The sequence below is a fragment of the Carassius carassius genome, chromosome 40, assembly GCF_963082965.1.
Source record: "Carassius carassius chromosome 40, fCarCar2.1, whole genome shotgun sequence".
Classification (NCBI taxonomy): domain Eukaryota; kingdom Metazoa; phylum Chordata; class Actinopteri; order Cypriniformes; family Cyprinidae; genus Carassius; species Carassius carassius.
The window spans coordinates 8,997,214-9,023,434 of NC_081794.1; the positions used below are offsets into that span (position 1 = coordinate 8,997,214).

At 36.8% G+C, this 26,221-nt stretch overlaps 1 protein-coding gene across 1 annotated transcript; it reads left to right on the forward strand.

The window, feature by feature from the left end:
* The first annotated feature begins 1,676 nt into the window (after positions 1-1,676).
* On the forward strand, positions 1,677-26,169 carry cmn (calymmin). The gene is made up of 47 exons (XM_059531604.1): positions 1,677-1,871; positions 3,501-3,551; positions 3,754-3,801; positions 4,193-4,216; positions 4,330-4,383; positions 4,467-4,517; positions 4,734-4,775; positions 4,928-4,975; positions 9,096-9,128; positions 9,497-9,550; positions 9,645-9,686; positions 9,797-9,853; positions 12,955-13,005; positions 15,084-15,140; positions 15,240-15,290; positions 15,757-15,813; positions 16,002-16,052; positions 16,490-16,537; positions 16,624-16,680; positions 17,082-17,129; positions 17,271-17,324; positions 17,753-17,800; positions 17,938-17,994; positions 18,072-18,119; positions 18,576-18,609; positions 18,897-18,915; positions 20,487-20,520; positions 20,685-21,341; positions 21,677-21,736; positions 21,873-21,926; positions 22,117-22,161; positions 22,354-22,401; positions 22,556-22,591; positions 22,963-23,025; positions 23,139-23,201; positions 23,297-23,356; positions 23,517-23,588; positions 23,674-23,742; positions 23,828-23,896; positions 24,019-24,087; positions 24,270-24,329; positions 24,513-24,581; positions 24,663-24,737; positions 24,824-24,862; positions 25,055-25,309; positions 25,592-25,642; positions 25,730-26,169. The coding sequence occupies exons 1-47, from the start codon at positions 1,799-1,801 to the stop codon at positions 25,732-25,734; spliced, it is 3,210 nt and encodes a 1,069-aa protein (XP_059387587.1). The 5' UTR covers positions 1,677-1,798; the 3' UTR covers positions 25,735-26,169.
* The last annotated feature ends 52 nt before the right edge of the window (positions 26,170-26,221 follow it).

Consider the following 26,221-nt stretch of genomic DNA (forward strand, 5'->3'; position numbering starts at 1 on the left):
TATTTTTTACTATGTTTGCTTGTTTTTACTAAAGACATGAAGTGATCATCCTATGGTTTCAGATCAGTCACATTCTAACTAACAGAAGTCTTTTGTGTGTTTTTGTTTGTTTTGGGGTGGGTAAGGATGATGTAATTTGACATATCAGTGTATGTGTATCGGAAAAGAGTAGGCTCTGGGGTTAAAGGTCAAGCTTTCAACTCTCCTTCACCTCTTGATATGAGGATTTTGGCCCTGTGTGTGGAATGTCAGCCTGAAGTGAGACACTGAGGCTTTTTTTTCTTTTCTTTTTTGCTGCACCCACATTGTTTTACTTTCTCATGAGCTGTCTTTACATATTGAAAGGAAGTAAAGAAGCTATCCAGTGTGTACGCTTATTGGCAATTAAACTTCTTTTGGATAATCTCAGTCTCTCCAATAAAGCCTACTTTTAAAAGTTTGATTCAGTGAAACTTCTCTATTTGTATGTAGTGTTGAAAAATCTGAATCTGTTCATCCTAAACAGACATATCTATCTTATGTAGCTTTAGAAATGTTCTTTCTTGTTTACGATTAATCTTAAAACAGACCTTGGATTCTGTTGAAGTCCATATGTTGAAATTTAATAATTGGTTTGTTTGGTTATTAGGGTTTTTTTTTTTTTTTGCCTCTATTATAAAGATTATATATTTATTTAACATGCTTTTTTTCCACTTTTTGTTTTGTCCTAATATTGATTTTTCATTTATTTAAAAAAGATGAAAGATACAGTTATAGTTTTAATAGATATGGCAAAGAACAGAAGTCCAGAATAGAAGCTATGTCATAAAGGTCACCCACTTGGAGATTTCTGGCTTCACCACTGGTTCATATAATATCTTTGTAACCATTTTACAACAAATACATTTATACTGTGTAAGTTTATAATAATTTAGAATGAAAAGGCTATAACTATATTGCTTAGCTTTAGTGAAACGTGTACACCAGGTTACAGAAAAATGAATTAAAAAATATTTTGTAATCCAGTACCATCAAACATTTTATAGTTCCAACATATACATTTTTTGATTACATCATATTACCTTTTTTCTTCTGGAAATCGCATTTCAGAGTATTTGTGTTAAACAGAACTGCTATTATGTAATGTTATTGACTGTGCCCTGTGTGTTTGTGCATTGTGTTTCAAGTGTATTAGTGTTTGAGTGGCAAGACTCATAGTTTACATAGTGTCTGACTGTAAGCTGCATGGTTTAATTCTATGTCTGCAGTCAAACCTATAAACAGCGTCTCTTCAAACTCCGTGCCAGACATAAGTCTTTTCACTAGCTAGTGCAGATATGAAGGTTTATTTGAATAGCGTAGAGTGACCTGCTGTTGGGATGAATGTATTTTTGCTCTGTTTAACATTCACATATTAAAAAATATCGTGACCATGTCAGTACTTGCTTTAGCTTCATCTTAATAATCAATCAATAATTAACTGTCTGTCTGCCTCTCTAAAACTAATATCAAATCAGCATGTCTCAGTCAATATCTACACTTCAGCTATTTAGCACATGTGGTAAGGTACATAAAGTTTTATGGGGCCCCTGCGAAGGGAAATGAACGCTGGTCTCTCTCTTTTTTTTTTTTTTTTTTTTTTTTTTTTTTTTTTTTTTTGGATGACCCTTACAAGGAGGTGCCACTGTTCAAAAAATGGTTTAAAAACCCAGTGGACAACTTGTGCATCTTCTGTCTATGACCTGTTCCCTGTGCACATTAGCTTGGGTTGTGTTTGTCTTTCTGTTTTCCTGGTTTTTCCCCTCTAGGTATATCTACAATGTTTAGATGGATGCTTCTAAGAATGATGTTATTGCTCTGGATGACAAACGTAACACTTCAGGGCGGCACAGGTAAGCATGCTGATAAGAAAACAATGCTCATAAATCTGTTCTGGGATTTGTGTGTAGTACTTTTTAAGCGGAGTTTTTCCCTCAAGTTGTTGAGACACAAGCTCTTATGTTGTCCATGGTGTAGAGCACCACCTTTGACTTCTGAGATGTTAGCAGAGATTCAACACTGTCCAGAAATTACCAGAAAAACTACTAACTTAATGTTGTAACTTAATGCATGTGGATATAGTATGCATACCGTAGATGAGTTGTGATGGTAGCAATATGTTCAAATGTATTATTTTTTTTTTTTAACTGGATTGTCATTTTGTAAACCTACTCGTAGCCAGCATCGTTACAGTGATATAAGCGTTTCATAAGAATTTCAAAAACGGTAGTTTAGTAGCAGATTGATCTTAAATTTACAGTTAAAAAAATTTCATTAACTGGAATATTGTTGATATACCAAATTACATTATACCTAATGTACATAACTTAAAAAGGGAAAAAAGAAGAAACGGTTATTTAAATGAAAAAAATTAAAATATGGTAATGTCAGTTTAATTTTGTAAAATCACTTCCAAGAACTGTAAAATTGTGTAAAATTAGTAAGGGTGTAAGTGAACTCAATATTAACAAATTAAACCATTTTTTTTTATTGTAGTGATTTCTGTAAAAACACTAAACCAATCGTGATGACGTCTAGGTTTATTTATTCATTCAGGAATTCTTGGTGCATGAAATTTGTTTGGATTTCAATTCATTTTTCTCTGTCCTAAATCCTTGGCTCTTCATGGTTCAGTTAGATTATGAGGAACTGATATGTACATCATGGCAGAATTTAATTGACTCCTGGCTCACAGGCTTGAAGACAGAGAAGCAAGGAAATGCGGACGCACAGTTTAGGAAATGAGAAATGCCCCAGAGCTGTGTCTGCAATTGCGTACTGGTTTCTTCAGGACAGGTTCATGAAACACCAAATTAGAATTCAGACATCACCACAAAATGATAGACATTTGATATATAGTGCAGTATAAAGGGGGATAGGGAATGACTTCAGACACCATTACTGTCTTTATACATTTTTGTTAAAATCAAAAGAAATGGTATAGATTGTAAATAATCTGTATATAAGGAAAATATTGGTCACATAAACCTTTGAATCAGACTAGTTTCTTATTAAGATTCAGAAATCCCTGGCACATATGCACAGAGGTGTGTAATATATATGTTTATGACAACAGGTAAAATATTGTGTTCATTGAGGCATTGTCTGTTTCTGAATGTGGCAACTTTATTTATATATATATATATATATATATATATATATATATATATATATATATAATATTTAATAATATATGCAGTATGTTGTGCAGCTTTTTAAAGGGTATAAAGCATTTTATAGTTATTGTATATAGCAATGCTGTATTGAACGTTGACAAATATGTGTCTGAATACATTCTTAATCAACAATGGAGAGTCCATAACCCTCAGCTATATTTATATTTTTTATTTTGAGTTTTGTGATTCTGTCAATTCTATATTCAATAAATTGAAGTTTATTGTGTACAGTAGGTTATCCACTGACAGGATTTATTTATTTATTATTATTTTGTTTTTATTTATTTATATTCATTGTTATTTAAGGGTACAAACCTCAAAATCCAAATGGTGGTGCAGCACAAATGTCACCTAAAGGTATCGTGGATCTTTCTTTGCTGATGAATAACTGTTATTTGGAACTTTTTATCTTTTCTTTTCTTTTTTTTTCTTTTTTTAATAATAATCATGAAATTTGTCATTTGATTTTCTGGTATTGGTGCGAATGTTCATCTTGGAGGAATACATAGCGCAATAAAACTGTTTATTTTTATTTATTTATTTACTTATTTATTTTCAGATTATGGTTTGGGTCCAAATAGCAACTCAGCAAATATGAAAGGAAATGGTGAGCGAGAATGATTTTTGATCTTTTGTACTGATTTTATTTCTTCTTTACCTTAAAAATAAATTTAAAGTATTCAGTTCTTCTCAAAAAACATGTTAATACATATACCTCAGTTTTTACCAAGTGCTCTGCATAAAACCCATCTTAGTTCACTCATTAAATATTAACAATGAAATGTGATCAAATAAATCATTGTTTTTTATCCACAAATTATTTTATTTAGCTTTGTTAAAGTATTTTTATATTTAGCATATTTCTGTGCATGTACAGCAGTTTTATTTGTTGTAAGAATATTTATTTATTTTATAGATTTCTTGTGGCAATGATTTTCCTGGATGGATAATGAAAGATAATTCTTAACTTGAAAGCTTTTTTTTTTTTTCTTTATCAGGTTATCCTGTTAACAAAGGTACAGGTAAGTCCTGCTACAGAAAAGCAACCACACCATGTAGTATGTAATGTACAATATCATTTAGTGAATCGCATCTTAAAATTTGAATCATCATACACCTGTGTGCTGTATCTCAGGTGCATATGGGGGTGCACAAAATAAGCCTGGATACGGAGGTCGTCCCCCGTATGGTATGAGTTTACTTTGCTTGTAGAATATGCACATAATCAAATAATCATACATTTTCTATTTTAACATATTTGATTGTTATCAGGTGGAACAGGCATGGGAATGATGAACCAACATGCATTGAAGCAGAGGGGAGGTATGTGATCTAATGTACACCAAAACTATTTTTATTAAATAATAAAGCATAATTGGCCATTTAGATTTTTTTTCTCCTCAAAAAATATAAAAAATACCCTTTGTATGTTCATTTATATAGTTTAGGATTTCAAAACACTGTATTACAGACTTAAAAGCCTGTTCTTTTTATGACGTGGCTATCACTTATTTATCTAATTATACTAAATCTTTCCAGGTTATGGAAATGGTAATGGCTACAGAGCTCCATCTTATGGGGGTGAGTTTAATGTCAAGTTAGTGTGTTATAGTATAGATTTGTACGTAAAATGTTCTTGTTCAAATTGTTGTAAATGTTCAATGTGTACAAACACCATTTGTGCCATTTTGTATTTACTTTCACTAAAATTGTCTGTTTAATGTTTTCCGAAGGCTACAGCAATTTAATGGGTGCTCATCACCAGAAAGGAGTTGGTCTAGGTTAGTCTGTTAAATGTTCTTTGTAGTAGTTCACCAAAAAAAAAAAAAAAAGTCTATCCATTTTAACTTTATTTCTTCTGTAGAACACAGTTGGTAAATCTCTGCAGAATTTGGGAGACTTTGGAAAAAAAATATCACAAACCAAATAAGTTACACCACCAAAGTAGGAACATTTGTACACACCAACTAACTTTTACAATCATATTACAATATTTTTGAATTTGTGGAAATGTTACAATTGTTCACAGTTTTTATGAATAGTATGCAGTCATTTGTAACATCTATTATTTTTAATCCGGTGTAAGAAAGGCATATTAGTTTACATTAACTAGCTGTTGTCAGGGATCTGGTAGGGAGGAACCAATTGCAGTGAGAGATAACAAGGTTTTATTGACAAGACAGATACAAGAGGTAGTGAAGTGCACAATAGATACCACAACAGGGACACAATAGACAGGAACAGCTAGGGAAGGCCACTGGGAAGGCTTCAGGATACAACTGGCAGAATACTTGGGCAACAGAGGGGGCAGCAAGACCAGGCTGATAGAAAAGGCCACACAAGGCACCATAGAGCAGAGCTCAGAAACTCGACCACTGACTCTGAAGACAGACCAGATGCCAGGCTAGTAGAACCAGGGCAGGACACATGGGGACAGGTCAGGAACTCGAACACAAGACAGGACAAAGCTCCACAAAAAAACAAAAATAAAACTCAAGACAAGGAAAACCAGACCAATATAAAAGTAACAAAGTAAGAAATTACAAATTTAACCAACTCAGAATAATCAAACAAAACCAAGACTCAAGGTTAGAAAAACTAAAATATTACAAATAAAAGCCAAAGGCCGGGGGAGGAAGCTGGACAGACTCGGCAGACCCAAACGTACTGTGAGGGTCTGCTGGGAACGTTTGGCCGAGTCTCCTGTCAGAGAGATCTTCAACTCCCACCTCCGGCAGAGCTTCGACCGGATCCCGAGGGAGGCTGGAGATATTGAGTCCGAGTGGACCATGTTCTCCACCTCCATTGTCGAAGCGGCCGCTCGGAAGTAAGGGGTGCCGGAAGTAAGGGATGCCGTCAAGCTGAAGAAGGAGTCCTATCGGGCCTGGTTGGCTTGTGGGACTCCAGAGGCAGCTGACAGGTACCGGCAGGCCAAGCGGACTACAGCCCGGGTGGTTGTGGAGGCAAAAACTCGGGCCTGGGAGGAGTTCGGTGAGGCCATGGAGAAGGACTATCGGTCAGCCTCGAAGAGATTCTGGCAAACCGTCCGGCGCCTCAGGAGAGGGAAGCAGTGCCCTAACAACGCTGTTTACAGTAGAGGTGGGGAGCTGTTGACCTCAACTGGGGATGTCGTTGGACGGTGGAAGGAATACTTCGAGGATCTCCTTAATCCCGCTGTCACTTCTTCCATTGAGGAAGCAGAGGCTGAGGGCTCAGATGTGGACTCGTCCATCACCCAAGCTGAAGTCACCGAGGTAGTCAAGAAACTCCTCGGTGGCAAGGCACCGGGGGTGGATGAGATCCGCCCTGAGTACCTCAAGTCTCTGGATGTTGTGGGGCTGTCTTGGCTGACACGCCTCTGCAGCATCGCGTGGCAGTCGGGGACGGTGCCTCTGGGATGGCAGACCGGGGTGGTGGTCCCTCTTTTTAAGAAGGGGGACCGGAGGGTGTGTTCCAACTACAGGGGGATCACACTTCTCAGCCTCCCTGGGAAAGTCTATGCCAGGGTACTGGAGAGGAGAATCCGGCTGATAGTAGAACCTCGGATTCAGGAGGAACATTGTGGTTTTCATCCAGGCCGTGGAACACTGGACCAGCTCTATACCCTCTACAGGGTGCTGGAGGGTTCATGGGAGTTTGCCCAACCAGTCCACATGTGCTTTGTGGATTTGGAGAAGGCATTCGACTGTGTGCCTCGCGGCGGCCTGTGGAGGGTGCTCCGGGAGTATGGGGTCCGGGGCCCTTTGCTAAGGGCTATCCGGTCCCTGTACGACCAGAGCAGGAGCTTGGTTCGCATTGCCAGCCGTAAGTCAGACTTGTTCCCGGTGCGTGTTGGACTCCGGCAGGGCTGCCCTTTGTCGCTGGTTCTGTTCATGATTTTTATGGACAGAATTTCTAGGTGCAGCCAGGGGCCGGAGGGGGTGAGGTTTGGTGACAACACGATTTCGTCTCTGCTCTTTGCGGATGATGTTGTCGTGTTGGCCTCATCAAGCCAGGACCTTCAGCATGCACTGGGACGGTTTTCAGCCGAGTGTGTAGCAGCTGGGATGAGAATCAGCACCTCCAAATCCGAGGCCATGGTCCTCAGTCGGAAAAGGGTGGCTTGCCCACTTCAGGTTGGTGGAGAGTTCCTGCCTCAAGTGGAGGAGTTTAAATATCTTGGGGTCTTGTTCACGAGTGAGGGAAGGATGGAACGGGAGATTGACAGACGGATCGGTGCAGCTTCTGCAGTAATGCGGTCGATGTACCGGTCTGTCGTGGTGAAGAAAGAGCTGAGCCGCAAGGCGAAGCTCTCGATTTACCGGTCAATCTACGTTCCTACTCTCACCTATGGTCATGAGCTTTGGGTCATGACCGAAAGGACAAGATCCCGGATACAGGCGGCCGAAATGTGCTTTCTCCGCAGGGTGGCTGGGCGATCCCTTAGAGATAGGGTGAGAAGCTCAGTCACCCGGGAGGAGCTCAGAGTAGAGCCGCTGCTCCTCCACATCGAGAGGGGTCAGCTGAGGTGGCTCGGGCATCTGTTCCGGATGCCTCCTGGACGCCTTCCCGGGAAGGTGTTCCGGGCGCGTCCCACTGGGAGGAGACCCCGGGGGAGACCTAGGACACGCTGGAGAGACTATGTCTCCCGGCCGGCCTGGGAACGCCTCGGTGTCCCCCCAGAAGAGCTGGAGGAAGTGTCTAGGGAGAGGGAAGTCTGGGGTTCTCTGCTTAGACTGCTGCCCCCGCGACCCGGCCCCGGATAAGCGGTAGAAGATGGATGGATGGAAAAGCCAAAGGCAAGAACAAACAAATTACTAAAACAAGGAGCAAGACAAGAACATGGAATTACAAGGACTAGACAAAACAAGGGGACAAGACCAACCAGACAGAGAGACACAGACACATATTCAGCCAAAGACAAAGGGGGTGAGAATGACCATGGACCAGCAAACACAAAAGGGAAAGGTGCACTATAAATAGGGAGGAAAATATATGAGGGACAGGTGAGCACAATTAGACCAACTAGGGTAACAAGAGGGTGTGGTAAAGAGGAAACGAGGAGGGGCTAAAAGAACACGGGGCCGAGAAAATAACTAACAAGACCATGTGCTGACATTAGACACAAGAAACAAACATAAAATTAAAAAGGGACAGTGCAAAACCCTGACAGCTGTACAAGTTTTCAAACCATTTTTTCTCTTTTGAGCCCCATTCTAAATTAGTTTGGCAGTATTACACATAGACCACCTGACAAATGGCTAAAACCCAGAGAATCAAGATGATTTTCATGCACAATAAAGATTTTCATGAAAAGCACAGCAATTTATTTCATCTCATGTGTCTGACAATAGAAAAAAATATATATTTTGGAATGGTCAAGCCAGACTCCTGACCATAATGCGTTTATGGCCTGCCCAGAACTCAGAATGCAGAAGTCCCAGTAATTCCAAAATTAAAAATTAAATTAAAACTTATGCATTTAGCAGACGCTTTTATCCAAAGTGACTTACTGTGCATTCAGGTTATAAATTTGTACCTATCATGGGTTACCAGGGAATCGAACCCCCAACCTTACGCTTGATAAGCAAAGCTCTACCAATTGAGCTACAGGAACACTGACAAATATTTTTGCAGCTATATTTTTATTGTCTAAAAATCACTGTAATCTTATTAAAAAGAGCAGTTTGTTGTTCAGTGTAATGAAATGTAAAGGTTTAGATTTTAGAAATACTGATGATTTACATATTTTAGTGGATAATCTAATACAAAATATGGCGATTTTATCATTTAATAATATCATTTTATATTGCTAAAGAGATGTAGACATGTATAACAATCCTTTAACCACATTGGTATTTGCACTATATTTACATTAACAGTGTTTTGTTGACTATGTTTATATGTATGGCGCTGGGTCAGCAGCTGACAAGGGACAAGGGACAAAATCTGGAGGTAAATTCTCTCTGTATGTAGCATTTTTTTATGAAATCTCATTTTAAATTATTTATATAATACTATTGCCAGATATAAAAGAAAATGTTATCACAGAAGTCAATACAGGGATTGGTTAGTGGGGTACTTTTAAAAGTAATGCATTACATTATTGCGTTACTCCCTAAAAAAAATGCATTACTATATACGTAACTTGGATATTTCCTTCTAAATTAAAAATTAATGTTACATTACTAGTTACTTTTTAAAAAGTAATCTGATTACGTAACTCACGCTAGAAGGTCTGACATTTCATATAATGTATTTAGTGAGGTATGAAGAACAGGGCCCTGGTTTGAATGAAAAATAATTTTTCCTCTGACTTACAGGATATGGCATCGCTGCAGGATACACCAATGGTGGGGGGACCAAGGCACAACAAGGTACATAATAATTCTATTTAGTCAACTTCCTTCTGCTACTTTCTCTGTATTGTAAACTGCACTTATAAACTGACTTGGGATTGGTTTTGGTTAGGATATGGAGGATATGCTAATGGAGCTAAGCAACCTAATACAGGTAACATGTTAGATGTTGAAATAAATGTGATTACACAGTGAAATTATTACAGTGTGGATAATACTGAATTGAGGTTGTTACACAAATCTAAAGTATGTTTCCCTATTTAGGCTCTTCTCTTCAAAATATGGGGTATCACAATGGTGGAACCAAGGGACCTAAACCAGGTAAACTTTTTTCTGTGTGCAGTGCATATGGTGTTATGTAATTTTTTCTTATAATTTATAATTTATAAAGTATAATTTGAATCTTATGTGTTGGGTCTGATTTAAAGGATATGGTTATTTCAAAAATAACTAAATTTAAAATCTTTAAAATCTGCTTGGATATGCCACCTTCAAAGCCACTGCAATACATACATACATACATACAGGTCCTTCTCAAAAAATTAGCATAATGTGATAAAGTTCATTATTTTCCATAATGTAATGATACAAATTAAACTTTCATATATTTTAGATTCATTGCACACCAACTGAAATATTTCAGGTCTTTTATTGTTTTAATACTGATGATTTTGGCATACAGCTCATGAAAACCCAAAATTCCTATCTCAAAAAATTTGCATATTTCATCCGACCAATAAAAGAAAAGTGTTTTTAATACAAAAAAGTCAACCTTCAAATAATTATGTTCAGTTATGCACTCAATACTTGGTCGGGAATCCTTTTGCAGAAATGACTGCTTCAATGCGGCGTGGCATGGAGGCAATCAGCCTGTGGCACTGCTGAGGTGTTATGGAGGCCCAGGCAGTGTTGTGCCAGTTCATACTTAAAAAGAACTAGCTCAAAGTTCAGTTCACACAGATGATAATGAACTAGTTCATGTTCATAGTTCATTTTTTTTTTAAATGAACTAAGCTCAAATATCTAAAAATGAACTAGTTCACGTTCATTTGTTAAATTCAACTCATAAATGGGAAAAAAAAATAACATTATAATATTTTTACAAATATGAAACGCGCTTTTTTTAATGGCTACAACAGTATAGTATGCCTACATAGCCTACTCTCTATTTATACAAATTTCTGCACATTAATTTAATTCTGAATTATGCACACACAAGTTGAAAGGCATTTGTTCAAATCAAGTTCACGGATAATTGTGCGTGCATTTATTAGCATAATCATTATGATACTAAAATCCTAACAAATAGGCTATGCTATGTACAAAAAATCAGATGAGCCCATAATATGAACGGTTAAGCATTTTCCTCCCATAGAAAACCACTATAAGAATGCTTAATGTGGCTTAATGCAGATTAGAATGTCCCCTTATTATGTCGAAATAACGAGATATCGATACTAGGCTACTGTGTCCACCGTGGTCTCCTTTTTGATCAGCGGAAACGATTTTTGCTTGTTTGGGATCTGACTGTCCAGCGTATTTGAAAAAGTTAAGCAAACTTTCCTGTCTTTTTGACATTTTTCCCCTGCGTGAAACGATCGAGGCTAACAGCAATCTCAACTAGTACAACAAGCGCGCAAGTCATGTGTCACAAACATTGAACACTACACAAACAGTAATTTTTTTTTTCATTTAGGCAATTAATTTTAGTGACACAGGAGGTGCCGGATCCAATGTCGGAGGTGACGGAACATGTTCCGGCTCAAATTAAGCCCTGGTAAAACCTGACTTTTCAAATGAGCGTGAACGTGAACTGCGCGTGCTGTTCATTCCTGCCAGAGTGACCGCCGCTCTCGTTCACGTTCATTGTATGAAAAGTGATTCGTTCAGTTCAGCGTTCGGCAAAAATATGAACGCGTTCAGTGAACGTCGTTCAGTGAACGTCGTTCATTGAACGCGTTCATGCACAACACTGGGCCCAGGATGCTTCGATATCGGCTTTAAGCTCATCCAGAGTGTTGGGTCTTGCGTCTCTCAACTTTCTCTTCACAATATCCCACAGATTCTCTATGGGGTTCAGGTCAGGAGATTTGGCAGGCCAATTGAGCACAGTAATACCATGGTCAGTAAACCATTTACCAGTGGTTTTGGCACTGTGAGCAGGTGCCAGGTCGTGCTGAAAAACGAAATCTTCATCTCCATAAAGTTTTTCAGCAGATGGAAGCATGAAGTGCTCCAAAATCTCCTGATAGCTAGCTGTATTGACCCTGCCCTTGATAAAACACAGTGGACCAACACCAGCAGCTGACATGGCACCCCAAACCATCACTGACTGTGGGTACTTGACACTGGACTTCAGGCATTTTGGCATTTCCTTCTCCCCAGTCTTCCTCCAGACTCTGGCACCTTGCTTTCCGAATGACATGCAAAATTTGCTTTCATCCGAAAAAAGTACTTTGGACCACTGAGCAACAGTCCAGTGCTGCTTCTCTGTAGCCCAAAGTGGCTTGACCTGGGGAATGCGGCACCTGTAGCCCATTTCCTGCACACGCCTGTGCACGGTGGCTCTGGATGTTTCTACTCCAGACTCAGTCCACTGCTTCCGCAGGTCCCCCAAGGTCTGGAATCGGTCCTTCTCCACAATCTTCCTCAGGGTCCGGTCACCTCTTCTCGTTGTGCAGCGTTTTTTGACCCACTTTTTCCTTCCCACAGACTTCCCAATGAGGTGCCTTGATACAGCACTCTGGGAACAGCCTATTCGTTTAGAAATTTCTTTCTGTGTCTTACCCTCTCGCTTGAGGGTGTCAATGATGGCCTTCTGGACAGCAGTCAGGTCGGCAGTCTTATCCATGATTGCGGTTTTGAGTAATGAACCAGGCTGGGAGTTTTTAAAAGCCTCAGGAATCTTTTGCAGGTGTTTGGAGTTAATTAGTTGATTCAGATGATTAGGTTAATAGCTCGTTTAGAGAACCTTTTCATGATATGCTAATTTTTTTGAGATAGGAATTTTGGGTTTTCATGAGCTGTATGCCAAAATCATCAGTATTAAAACAATAAAAGACCTGAAATATTTCAGTTGGTGTGCAATGAATGAATGAAATATATGAAAGTTTAATTTTTATCATTACATTATGGAAAATAATGAACTTTATCACAATATGCTAATTTTTTGAGAAGGACCTGTATATATATATATATATATATATATATATATATATATATATATATATATATATATATATATTAACAGGTTTTAAATGTTTTTCTTTTCTTTAATAAGGCTCTTCTCTTCAAAATATGGGGTATCCCAGTGGTGGACCCAAGGGTCCTAAGACAGGTAAACTTTTTGTGTAATTTTTATGTTGTGTATTTCATTTTCCTTTGTCTGATTTCAAATCTTATGTGTTGGGTTTGCATTACAGCATATGGTGCTAAAGCTGGATACTCAAATGGACAAGGAGCCATTCCTAATGGTAAATATCATGTAATTATTACTATTATAAAACATTACTATAAAAGTTTTTTTTTAGTATAACATAAAACATAGTTAGCTCTAAAATCTGTTTGAATAGGCCATGTTCAAAACCACTGAAAAATATGATATACGCACACCTTTGACTGCACATTGCTGTGTATTGAAAAGAAAAGATAATACAAAACAAACTATCCAGATTACAGAATTAAGAATTATAACACATGAACCCTGAAGATAAACTGAACTAGACTTCAGGTGATACCTCTCTATGTTGACTGGATGTATGGTTCATAACTAGATGTTGCAGAATCTCTTCCTACGAACACTTCCTGGTGTTCTTTTGCTAGGATGTCCATTAGGTCTGGATGCCAGATGATATGGATGGTATCGATGATGTGGTCTCTAATGTGTGATGGATTCAAAATGTCATTGGCTTCAAGCCATGATCAAACCTCTGGACCCTACACCCACCCCCCCCCCCCCCCCCAAATACATTTGGTATTGTATCTGGTTTCCTCTCCTCTTGAATCCAGGATCTCCCAGGCTAGATAGCCTCTAATGTATTATGTTCTGTGATCATCTAGAATGGGTGGTAAGCTACTTTCGACCAGTGCCATTCTTCTAACATATTCTTGTTGGACAAAAGATCGTTATTGCCAACACTCTAGTGTAATTTGACAAGGGAAAGCTTCCTGGAAAAGAAAGCACAAGGTGGATGTTTACCTGAAGTACCATAACTCTGAGAGAAAACTGCTCCAGTGCCACAATCAGAAGGAGAACCTGGATGTTTGAGTATTGGGGCTGTCACGCAAATAGTCTTGAGAAGAAAGGTTTAAGAGATGCAATGGTGCTGCAATCTCTGATGAATCTTTCGTAAAAATTTAAAGACCAAGAAAACTTTGGAGTTCCTTGACAACTTTGGGAATTGGCCAATCTGTGAAGCTTTTACTTTGGTTTGGTCTATATTCACTCATTTTTGACTGATGTTGTAGGCCAGGAATGTGGTGGTGGCAGTGCTGAGAAACTCGCTTTTCTATTCCTTAACATACAACTGGTTAAGTAAATGAATAAGCACTGTATAAGATATGCTGTACATGTTCTTCCTTGGACTGCAGATAAACAAGAATATCAATATTGTACACTGCATAATGGTTGAGTAGATCTCTAAAGATTTTATTAATGGACAGCTGGGACAATGGTAGAACACTGGCTACAATGGTATTCATAAAGCACTTTCGCACTGCGTAGTTCTAGGAACTTAGTTCAAGGAACTAGCCGGCATGGTGGTTCCTAGAGAACCAATTTCACCCTCAGGCCATTTTCATGGATGCTATTCCCATCGGCAGCAGGAACTCTGAAGCGGCCGACAACAACTTCTTTATTTGCGGCATTTACAAACATCAACAATTGGTGAATAGAGGCCAACCTACATCCTTAACAATAAGACTTTCACTGTTTCGAAAAATGTAGTGGTAACATGTTCCATAAATAATGAGCTGCATGAATAAAGGCTCGAGACCCCATAGAAGTTTTGTGAATTTGAGGGAGAACAAGAGCGAGTACAGAAGATTATCTTACAGTACAAGTAGGAGTGTAAATATGAAAAAAGGTCAGATAAGTATGAAAGAGCCAGATTGAGTACCTTGTACTTAAGGAGAAGTATTTTAAATTTAATATGGTATTTAACCGGAAACTAATGGAAGTGTTGTAATATGGGAGTAATGTGATTAATTGATTAAAATGTCATTAAATGTGTTTTAATGTGATTTGATTATAGTCGATTAATGTTACTTATTTGGATATATGCAGCACGAATGACACTGTTTTTATGTGCTTAATATGACAAAGTACTATCGAAGATGACAACTCTCTTTGGTGGAGGTGGAGTTTAGCCACACTATTACATCATAGAGTTCCACAAGCTGACATTTAGGCTGGTTTCAGTAAGATGTTTTGAGTTCTGAAACTTACAGGATGTTTTCTTTTTCTTTTTTTATAGTATAATGACCTGCTACATGTTAGAAAATCTGTGGAATTTTGGTTTATCAGTTCATAAAGTATTTTTTTTCTAATTAGGCTCTTCTCTTCGAAATATGGGGTATCCCAATGGGGGAACCAAAGGACCTAAACCTGGTAAACTTTCTGTGTGTGTAATGGGTGTGTATTTCTTTTTCCTTTGTCTAATTTTTCCATGTCATTTGAATCTTGTTTGTATTGGTTCTTCTTCAAAAGGATATGGTGCTAAAGCTGGATCCTCAAAAGTACAAGAGGCCAAGCCTAATGGTAAATAGCATGTGATTATTACTATTATAGAACATAATTTTTGTCACTAACTAACATCAGGTTTAACATGCTGCATTCAAAGCCACATGATATAACTACATGATATAAACATATCTTTAATTGCACATTAATTGAATTCTGCATTAATATGCCAAATGTAGTGCAGCCCCAGTTTGATAATCTGTATTATTGGTGGAGGAGTTGTTTAGTAAGGGTGAAGTATTAAAATTCCTATATTGTAAAACAAAGTAACTGGAGCACCACTAAATTGATTTGGGATTGGTTTTGTTCAGAATATGGAGGATATCCTAATGGAGGTGCAGCTAAGAAACCTAATACTACCTTAATATATTGGATGTCACAAGGAATTTTGTATATTTGATTCTAGAGTGCAATTATTACAATATTGGAAGTACCGAATTCTGAAAAGAAGTGTATATAGTCAAAAGTATTTTTCTCTTATTAGGCTCTTCTCTTCAAAATATGGGGTATCCCAATGGTGGAACCAAGGGCCCTAAACCAGGTAAATCCAAACCAAATGGTTATATATATATATATATATATATATATATATATATATATATATATATATATATAGTTTTTTCCCCATAAACTATATATACAACTGTGTGTATGTGTGGATTGCATGGTGTGTTTTCCTTTATCTTATTTTTCCATATTTAAATCTTATTTGTTTCGTCTGATTTAAAGGATATGGTGCTAAAGCTGGACCCTCAAATGGACAAGGAGCCAAGCCTAATGGTAAATAGCATGTGATCTTTACTTTTATAAAACATATAGTTTCTGGCCACATTTTCATATGCCACATACAAGTCAACTGTAAAATATAGGCTAGGATATACTATACACACATCTTCAAAGTCTGCTTTACTGTCAATTCTTCCACATGTACAGCACATACATACAGAGAATTTAAATTGCATCAGACCATAAGTGCATATAGATAATACTAACAGTAGAGCACAAAATACAGAGAAGTACAGATTAAATATTAAATATGACTATCTTTGCACATTTATTGAATTCTGTGTTAATACACCAACTGTAGTGTAGCTCTTTTTATATTAATAATGTAGATTATGGGTGGACACGTTCTTTAATGGGGTAAAACAGGGTCTGTATTGTAAACGGAAGTAACTGGAGCACCTCTGGGCTGATTTGGGATTGATTTTGTTCAGGATATGGAGGTTATGCTAACGGAGGTGTTGTTAAGCAACCTAATACAGGTAATATATTTGATGTCACCAACTTTGTGAAAAATATTTGTGGGATATTTTTGTTCTCAGTTCATAAAGTATTTTTCTCTAATAAGGCTCTTACCTTCAAAATATGGGGTATCCCAATGGGGGAACCAAAGGACCCAAACCAGGTGAACATTTTCTGCATACTGTATTACTTTTTCCTTTGTCTAGTTTTTCCATATCATTTGGATCCTGTGTGTGTGTTCAGTCGTCTTCAATGAAAATGGTGTTAAAGTTGGACTTCCAAATGCGCAAGGAGCCAAGCCTAATGCTAAATATCATATGATTATAAAACATATAGTTTAGGGCTCTAAAATATAGTTTGATAGGCCACATTAAAGCCACTGTAAAATATAAGATAAATGCACACCTTTGATTGCACCTTGATTGAATTCTATATTAATACACCATCTGTAGTGTAGCCCCCATCTATATAATTGGTGGATGAATTGTTTATAAGGAGTAAAACACTGAAAGTCTGTACTGTGAAAGAGCACCTCTGAACTGATTTGGTATTGATTTTGTTTAGGATATGGAGGATATGCTAACGGAGGAGCAGCTAGGCAACCTAACACAGGTAGTACATTGGATGTCACCAGCTTTTTATCCAGCTTTCATAAATTTGTTTCAACAGTGTAATTATTACATTGTGGATAATACTGAATTCTGAAAGTAACTCAGGATATTACACTGGTCTAAAGTATGTTTCTCTAATTAGGATCTTCTCAAAATATGGGGTATCCCAATGGCGGAACCAAGGGACCTAAACCAGGTAAAAAAAAAAAAAAATTCTGTGTAATGCTGATGCATGTGGAATTATTTTGGTCTTGTTTTTCCATATCATTTGAATTCTTCTTCACTGAATGCGGTGCTAAAATTGTACTTTCAAATGGACAAGGAGCCAAGCTAAATAGCAAATAACATGTGATTACTCTTATAAAATATATAAATATAAAATATATAGTTTGAGGATCTGAAATATAGTTTGATAGGCCAAGCCATTGTGAAAATTATATGCACACCATTGAATGTACATTAACTGAATTCTATATTGATACACCAACTGTAGTGTAGCCTCATTTAGATTAATACTGTTTATAATTGGTAGAGGAGTTGTTTATTAGGAGTAAAGCACTAAACGTCTTTATTGTAGATTTAATTAACTGAATCACTTCTAAACTGATTTGGGGTTTTGTTCAGGATATGGAGGATATGCTAATGGAGGAGTAGCTAGGCAACCTAACACAGGTAATATATTGGATGTCATCTTTTTTATCATTAAAATTAATTAAATTCTAAAGTGTAATTGTTACATTGTGGATAATACTGAATTCTGAAAAGAACTGTGGATATTACACTTATCTGAAGTATTTTTCTATAATTAGGCTCTTTTCTTCAAAATATGGGTTATCCCAACAGAGGAACCAAAGGACCTAAACCAGGTAAAGTTGGTGTATTTTTCATTTCCTTTGTCTTATTTTTTTCCATATCAATTGAATGTATGTTGGTTCTGCTTTAGGATATGGTGCTAAAGCTGGACCCTCAAATGGACAAGGAGCCAAGCCTGGTAAATAGCATGTGATTATTTTAAAACATAAATGTGACCCTGGACAACAAAACCAGTCATAAGTAGCATGGGTATATTTGAAGCAATAGCCAACCATATTGTACATTGTATGCCTCAAAATGACAGATTCTTTTATAGCACAAATCATTAGGATATTAAATACAGATCATGTTTCATTAAGATATTTTATAAATGTCCTACAGTAAATATAACAAAACTTAATATTTGATTAGTAATATGCATTGCTAAGAACTTCATTTTGACAACTTAAAGGTGATTTTCTCAGTATTAAATTTTTTTGCACCCTCAGATTCCAGATTTTCAAATATTTGTATCTCAAGCAAATCTTGTCCAATCTTAAAAACCATACATCACTGCAATGCTTATTTATTATTTCAGAAGATATATGATATATATTTAAAAAAATGTACCCTTATGACTGGTTTTGTGGTTCAGGGTCACATAACGACTCTAAAAGCTATTTTCAAGTGTATGATATAATGTACAATATATACACCTTTTATTGCATGTTAATTGATTTTGTTTTAATACTCCAATTGTTATGTAGCCTCATTTAGATTAATAAACATAGTGGAGGAGTTGATTTTCAGCATTAAAGCATGTCTGTTGTCACCTCTTGTGTCCCTCATGATTTTTAATGTTTTGCCTTTTTTCTAGTGTGTACAGAATTTTAAAGTTTGTTTTTGGATAACTGCATTAGATTTACATTATCTAATGTAAAACCTTCAGTCATATCTACACTCTTATGATCTATAGGTTACGGTGTTCCTGGACATACAGTACAGACCAAAAGTTTGGACACACCTTCTCATTCAAAGAGTTTTCTTTATTTTCATGACTATGAAAATTGTAGATTCAGACTGAAGGCATCAAAACTATGAATGAACACATGTGGAATTATATACATAACAAAAAAATTGTGAAACAACTGAAAATATGTCATATTCTAGGTTCTTCAAAGTAGCCACCTTTTGCTTTGATTACTGCTTTGCACACTCTTGGCATTCTCTTGATGAGCTTCAAGAGGTAGTCACCTGAAGTCTTCACTCTGCGGTCCAGCTCACCCCAAACCATCTCGATTGGGTTCAGATCCGGTGACTGTGGGGGCCAGGTCATCTGGCGCAGCACCCCATCACTCTCCTTCTTGGTCAAATAGCCCTTACACAGCCTGGAGGTGTGTTTGGGGTCATTGTCCTGTTGAAAAAATAATTGATGGTCCAACTAAACGCAAACCGGATGGAATAGCATGCCGCTGCAAGATGCTGTGGTAGCCATGCTGGTTCAGTATGCCTTCAATTTTGAATAAATCCCCAACAGTGTCACCAGCAAAGCACCCCCACACCCCCACACCTCCTCCTCCATGCTTCACAGTGGGAACCAGGCACGTAGAGTCCATCCGTTCACCTTTTCTGCGTCGCACAAAGACACGGTGGTTGGAACCAAAGATCTCAAATTTGGACTCATCAGACCAAAGCACAGATTTCCACTGGTCTAATGTCCATTCCTTGTGTTCTTTAGCCCAAACAAGTCTCTTCTGCTTGTTGCCTTTCTTTAGCAGTGGTTTCCTAGCAGATATTCTACCATGAAGGCCTGATTCACAGAGTCTCCTCTTAACAGTTGTTCTAGAGATGTGTCTGCTGCTAGAACTCCGTGTGCCATTGACCTGGTCTCTAATCTGAGCTGGTGTTAACCTGCGATTTCTGAGGCTGGTGACTCGGATGAACTTATCCTCTGCAGCAGAGGTGACTCTTGGTCTTCCTTTCCTGGGGCGGTCCGCATGTGAGCCAGTTTCTTTGTAGCGCTTGATGGTTTTTGTGACTGCACTTGGGGACACTTTCAAAGTTTTCCCAATTTTTCAGACTGACTGACCTTCATTTCTTAAAGTAATGATGGCCACTCGGTTTCCTGTACTTAGCTGCTTTTTTCTTGCCATAATACAAATTCTAACAGTCTATTCAGTAGGACTATCAGCTGTGTATCCACCTGACTTCTGCACAACACAACTGATAGTCCCAACCCCATTTATAAGGCAAGAAATCACACTTATTAAACCTGACAGGGCACACCTGTGAAGTGAAAACCATTTCAGGTGACTACCTCTTGAAGCTCATCAATAGAATGCCAAAAGTCGTGCAAAGCAGTAATCAAAGCAAAAGGTGGCTACTTTGAAGAACCTACAATATGACATATTTTCAGTTGTTTCACACTTTTTTGTTATGTATATAATTCCACATGTGTTAATTCATAGTTTTGATGCCTTCAGTGTGACTCTACAATTTTCATAGTCATGAAAATAAAGAAAACTCTTTGAATGAGAAGGTCTGTCCAAACTTTTGGTCTGTACTGTATGTCAGAAAGACCTTAAAAGCAGCTAATTCAGGTAAATCATTATTACTGAAAGTACTTTAAGTAATTTTATTTTCTACTTCCACATGACACGAATAATAGTAGTTTTATAATCCATCATTCAGAAATACATATGTTTCTGCATGTGAATTTGCCATATTGAATTAAGTGTGTAGTAAAAATGTATTTGGCTTCTAGGATATATGCCTGTAACCGTTGGGAAAGAGGGTTTTCCCGGTGGAAAAGGACCTAAAGGGGAGATTTTAAGCCCTGAAGCACCAAGTCATCTCCCACTAACATCTAACACCAAGGGTGTTTTACCAGCTGAGCGTGTGCCAAATACAGGATTGCTTCCACAACAAACTAAAGACCTTCCACCAGTCCTGCAACAAACAAAAGGACAAAATCTTAATGCACCACTTCAACAGGGCAAAGACCCCAACTCTATGGGACCTCAGTCTGCTCCAAAGCCATTTATGCAAGGTCCAGGATTTTATAAACCTAGTAAAGCTTATAAACCGCCCATACCTGTAATTCCACAAAACAAAGCTTCAAAACCAGCAGCACCAGCAATCCCTCAAGCAATCCCTGCACAAGAATCAGCTCCCATTCCTCAGAAAAATTCTCCTCAAACATCACAGACAGCTACACTAGAGCAGGGACAAGTGCTGTCACAGGAACAAACCGTCAATCCAGTGATACTACAGCCAATTACGCCACAAGGCAGTATTTCTTCACAGGTGCCTCTGGTGCCAAACGCAGCTGTTCCTCAAATAACTCCAGAGATGCAACAAACCAAGATTCAGTCAAACCCAGCTTTGACTCAAATGAAGAATCCATCGAAAACAAATCCTGGTAAACCTCTATAGTTTTGATTTGGTACAATGTGCTGGTTTACCTTCCACCACTAAAGTGCAACGTCAGATCTTTAAAGATTTGACTGCTCATTTTAAAAATAAATAAATCTGCATTGAAAAGTTTCATTGATCTTAAAGGTTCTTTGTGGAACCACAGATGGAAATAAAGAAGCTTTATCTTTAAGAGTGTAGAGAGATTTAATAATTAAAAGAAAAAAATAAAACACTTTTTGCAAACAATACATTATGCAAGTGTGTCTTCACTTCACATTTTAAGAACTCTGTTAGTGATATTAAGGCATCTTCCATTTATAACTTGTTTGTGTTCTGCAGAACTCATTGGTCTAGGACAACCTAATGGACAGGTGCAGGGAGCTATACCTTCAAAGCCTGGTAATATATAAATAATAATTAATCTATATAACAATAAATCATGTTTAAATTGTATGGTCTATTTTGACCCAAAATAAAGTTTTGGTTTATAACAAAATATTGAAATGTTGAAATTTATATATTATTATTTTTTTAGATTGTGGACCTGGTGGACGACCTAATGGACAATGGGTTAAACTTCCAAGTCCTGGTGAGCTCTAATTCTTTTCCACTTGTCATATAAATGATTAAAAAAACTGACAAAACTCATGTGATGCTTACCAAAAGCTTTATGTTTAAAAGTCACAATTAAATATAAATAAGATAATTTTAAAGTTTAGTCTCTTAGCTTTGACTCCTTAATTTTTTATTCAGACTAAAACTAAAAATGTGGTTTGCAGGGTCTGGGTACCCCAATGGAAAAGGAGAAGTGTCATCACAACCAGGTGCAGTAAAGTAAACATTAACTGTTCATCTATACATCCAGTACATAGCATTTTAATACAAAGGACACAAAGGGTGGGGGGGGGGCTATATAACTATTTATGCCTATACAAAAAAAAAAAGAGTACATATTACATTTCTTTATGTTGTGCATAAGATTATTGTCTTAATTCTGTCCCTGGGCTTTGGAGCAGGAATTGGTGGTTATCCAGCTCATGGCATTAACAATGGGTACAAAGCAGGTAAATTATTTCAAAACATATTTTATTGTAATTTACATGACTTATTATTTGGCTTCAGCTTTATAATTTATTTATTTGTTTATTTTATTGTTTTGAAAAACAATTGGAGATCAAGCTACTTGTCTAAAAGTACGTTTTTGTCGTTATTCTACAGGTTATGAAGGATATGGAAACAAATTCAATAAGCCAGGTAGGAATACCCTACTTCATGGATATTTCTTAAATCATTTGTTGACACAGACACAATTCACATGTACATTTATTAAATATTTCATCTGATGCCTTTATATGCTCAGGTGTCACTAGTCTGAGATTTAGCCTATAAGTGCAATAATAATTCAAACCAGTGTTATTTTGTTCCACACTTTTACAATTTGGATATTAATGCTTTTATCATGTTTTGATTTCAAATAAATACTAAACATTCGTAATCATAAAGATATCAATGCCATGATATGACTTTTTGATAAAATGGTATTGTTTTATTTACCTGTCTAATTGAATGTGTTTTTAGTGTTTTTTTTGTTTGTTTTTTTCATTCATTCATTTGCATTCTGATAGCTGGACCACACGGTGGGCAGCCAATAGGATTCGGATCTAAGGGAAAATATCAGGCAAAATATGGTTAGTCTGAGAACAATTCTATGTGCTGCTTTCATAAGAACTCATCAGATAGTGTCCATTTGCTGCACATTGTCAATTGCTAAGTTTTCATAACTGCAGGTTTATTTTTTCAGGAATCGGTGGACTTCCATTTGGTTCCCATAGTGGATATCAAACCAACCCATCTGGACAATATGGCATGTTTTCATCTTCATATTGTAATATTTAGGGTTAATGTTGACCATAGCAGTAGCCCTAAATGGACACACTGATTTATGTGTCTTTTCTATAGGTAATGAAGGACAGCGCTATGGAGCTAAACCCTACAATCCTCAAGCACTGGGAAAACACGGTGAAGATTTCATTAAATTCTTTGATATTTCCCTAGCATATTTGTTATTTGTTTGCACTAAAATGTATGTAGTTGTTAAATTAAAAATTAAAACATTATCTAAAATGCTGTTTAATACATATTATTTAATTCTTTATCTAATACTCTGACCCCAAAATAGGATATGGTAGTTTACCGTACAACTCTCAACCTCTTCTACCAGAGTCTGTTGCCAAATCATCTGGTAAATATGGTGAGTTAAAAAAGTATTTTGACTAATCATACAGCGTATCTGTTTTTGAAGGTATATTAAAATATGAGTTTCTGTATTTTTTTAGACTTTGGAGGGTTACCCTACAATGGTCAGCCACTTGGATATGGTGCTGACAAGTCATCTGGAAAATATGGTGATTATTTTTTATTTATTTATTTATTTAATTGTTATTTCTACAAATTCTAAAAGTGAATATTTTTACTGTAATACTCTCTCAGGACAAAAGGGTCTTCATTATGGTGGTCAGCCATTTGATCTCAGGCCTGATGCTATGTCTGGGAAATATGGTAAAAGCCAATTATTATTTCTTTTTCTTTAACAGATAGTTGCATGACAATGCCAACAATATATATAAAAAAATCATATATACTGTACTGATATGTACGTCCCTCCTCACCACTTTCTGTAGGTTCTCCAGAATCCTTGTATAATCCAGAATCGCTTAGTCTCAGTGGCGATGCTAAATCTGCTAAATATGGTGCCATTTTTTTTCTTTATTCATTCATACTAGTCTAAAGATCCTGTTTATCATTCCTCTGTACGTAAATCATGTCAAACAGCAGAGTTAGGCTAATCATTTTTTGTACTGACCATGTTAATATCAATGTAATATACAGTATATAATGCGTGATATTCTGACTTTGTTTACATGGCCTTCAGGTAATCCAGCAGTGTCATATGAGCTCCTTGGCCCTGTGACTGATGGTCAATCTGTTGAAGGTATATGGTTAATCTTTTTAGTACACTAATTGTTAATCAAGCAATAACTATAAACTAAAATAATATGTTGTAATTATATTGTTGTCTATAGTTTAATGAAGAAAATACAAGATTGGTCATTTGTATTTATTTTAAACTCATGAAAGTTATAATCATTCCATCATTTTTTTCTCATTTAAACAGAAAACAGAAGCCTGGAGGCTTTGCACCAAGGTCCTGAGATTGATGGACACAAATCCATTGACCAGTTTGGTTAGTCATGTTTGTCTATGCTCTTTCAGATATGTTTATCTACATTCAAGTAAGCTTTTACTCACATCTTTTTTTATTCAGGAGATGGAGGGGTTCCACCCCATCCTGATACTCCAGGATCTGAAGAGGTGAATGCACAATCCATAAACCAATACGGTACAAGCATTTGTTTACACTAAATTTATCTACAGGAATGCAGTGTATGAATATGCATATAAATATTCCTTTCATTTCTCTTTAAGGAACGGGTGATTATACTGATGGAAGAGTACAAGCAGAAGGTAAAAGAAATGTTTCTGTGACTGTTATACATTCAGTATTTACTGACTTCATTTTTTGTTTTAGTTTTTTTGCCCGTCTGTCTTGATTTTCCATTAATTTCCAGCCCTTGCCCCATATTATTCTATTCCAAATAAACTGAGAGATGTCAAATCCAATCATTCTACCAATTGTCTTTCTTGACTGCCCTGCAGTTGTTTCTTTCCCTGGTGTTGCCACTGTGGGCCCTGCTCCTCACATCCCTGCTGTCACCTCATTTGACACCACACTTGATGGTTCCTCCCTGGCCCCTGTCTCTGATGTGTCTGCTGTTTCTGAGGTGCCCTTCTCACCCACATTCCCTCACCCTGAGCTGCCCACTCTAAAGCAGCAGCCAGCCCCACCACAACAGATTCATCTCCAGCAGCACCTCAAGTTCCACTTCCACCCACAGGGCAACTCCCAGACAGGTATAATGCTAATAGATGCACACTTGTGATTACACATTGTAAATTGTGTTGATTTGGCCTATTGATAACAGCTTGACTATCAAACACTATTCATTTTTTAGAATAATATTATTCACGTTATTATAAATATGCAACAATTGGAATATCAATTATCACATTACTTAACACTTTCCAACAATTTAATCCTCAATGCCTTTTTTCTATCAAAACAAAACAAACTAAAAATTTAAATTTAGCATAATTTCCAAACTATGTGCATTAAAAGTTGATTCTTTTTAACAGGAAAGGAAGGCAAATACAAATTGAATGGTTTCTTTGGAAATAAATACCAAGGTATATTTAACATTAATAAAACTTAAATCGTATGAATAACAGCATTGTGGCACTTTTTCCGACTCATACCTCTGTTTCTTTTCTTAGGATAATTTGGAAGTGGAAGCTCATATTGCAGAAATATGGATCTTCACTTGATTTCTCTCTACACTTAATGTTTCTGTGAATGTTGTAAATTTTCTATGGTTTTATTTGAGTCTTTTGTTCTCCTTAACCTCTAGTTTTGTTTTTTGATATTTGTTACCCTTCTTGAGATTAAAAAGCTGGCTGTAAAATCACATTTTAGTTTATAAATCATTATAGCTTATGCATCTTTCTTTATTTTCATTGTTCATTTAAATCCCATATTTGTCCATAATTTTGGAAAACAAAAATGTATTGTTTTATATCATTTTCATTTCAATGTAGATGTGTATTATTTTGTTTCTAGAACACATTGTTATTTATTTCTTTTTCATTTCCTGTGGCAATGCTACGTATGTTTTGAATAAATACAAATAAACTCTAATTCTAAGCTTTTGTTTAAATCTTTGAAGCTTTTCTTGGACTTTATAGCACCAAAAGATTTTCTAGGATTAT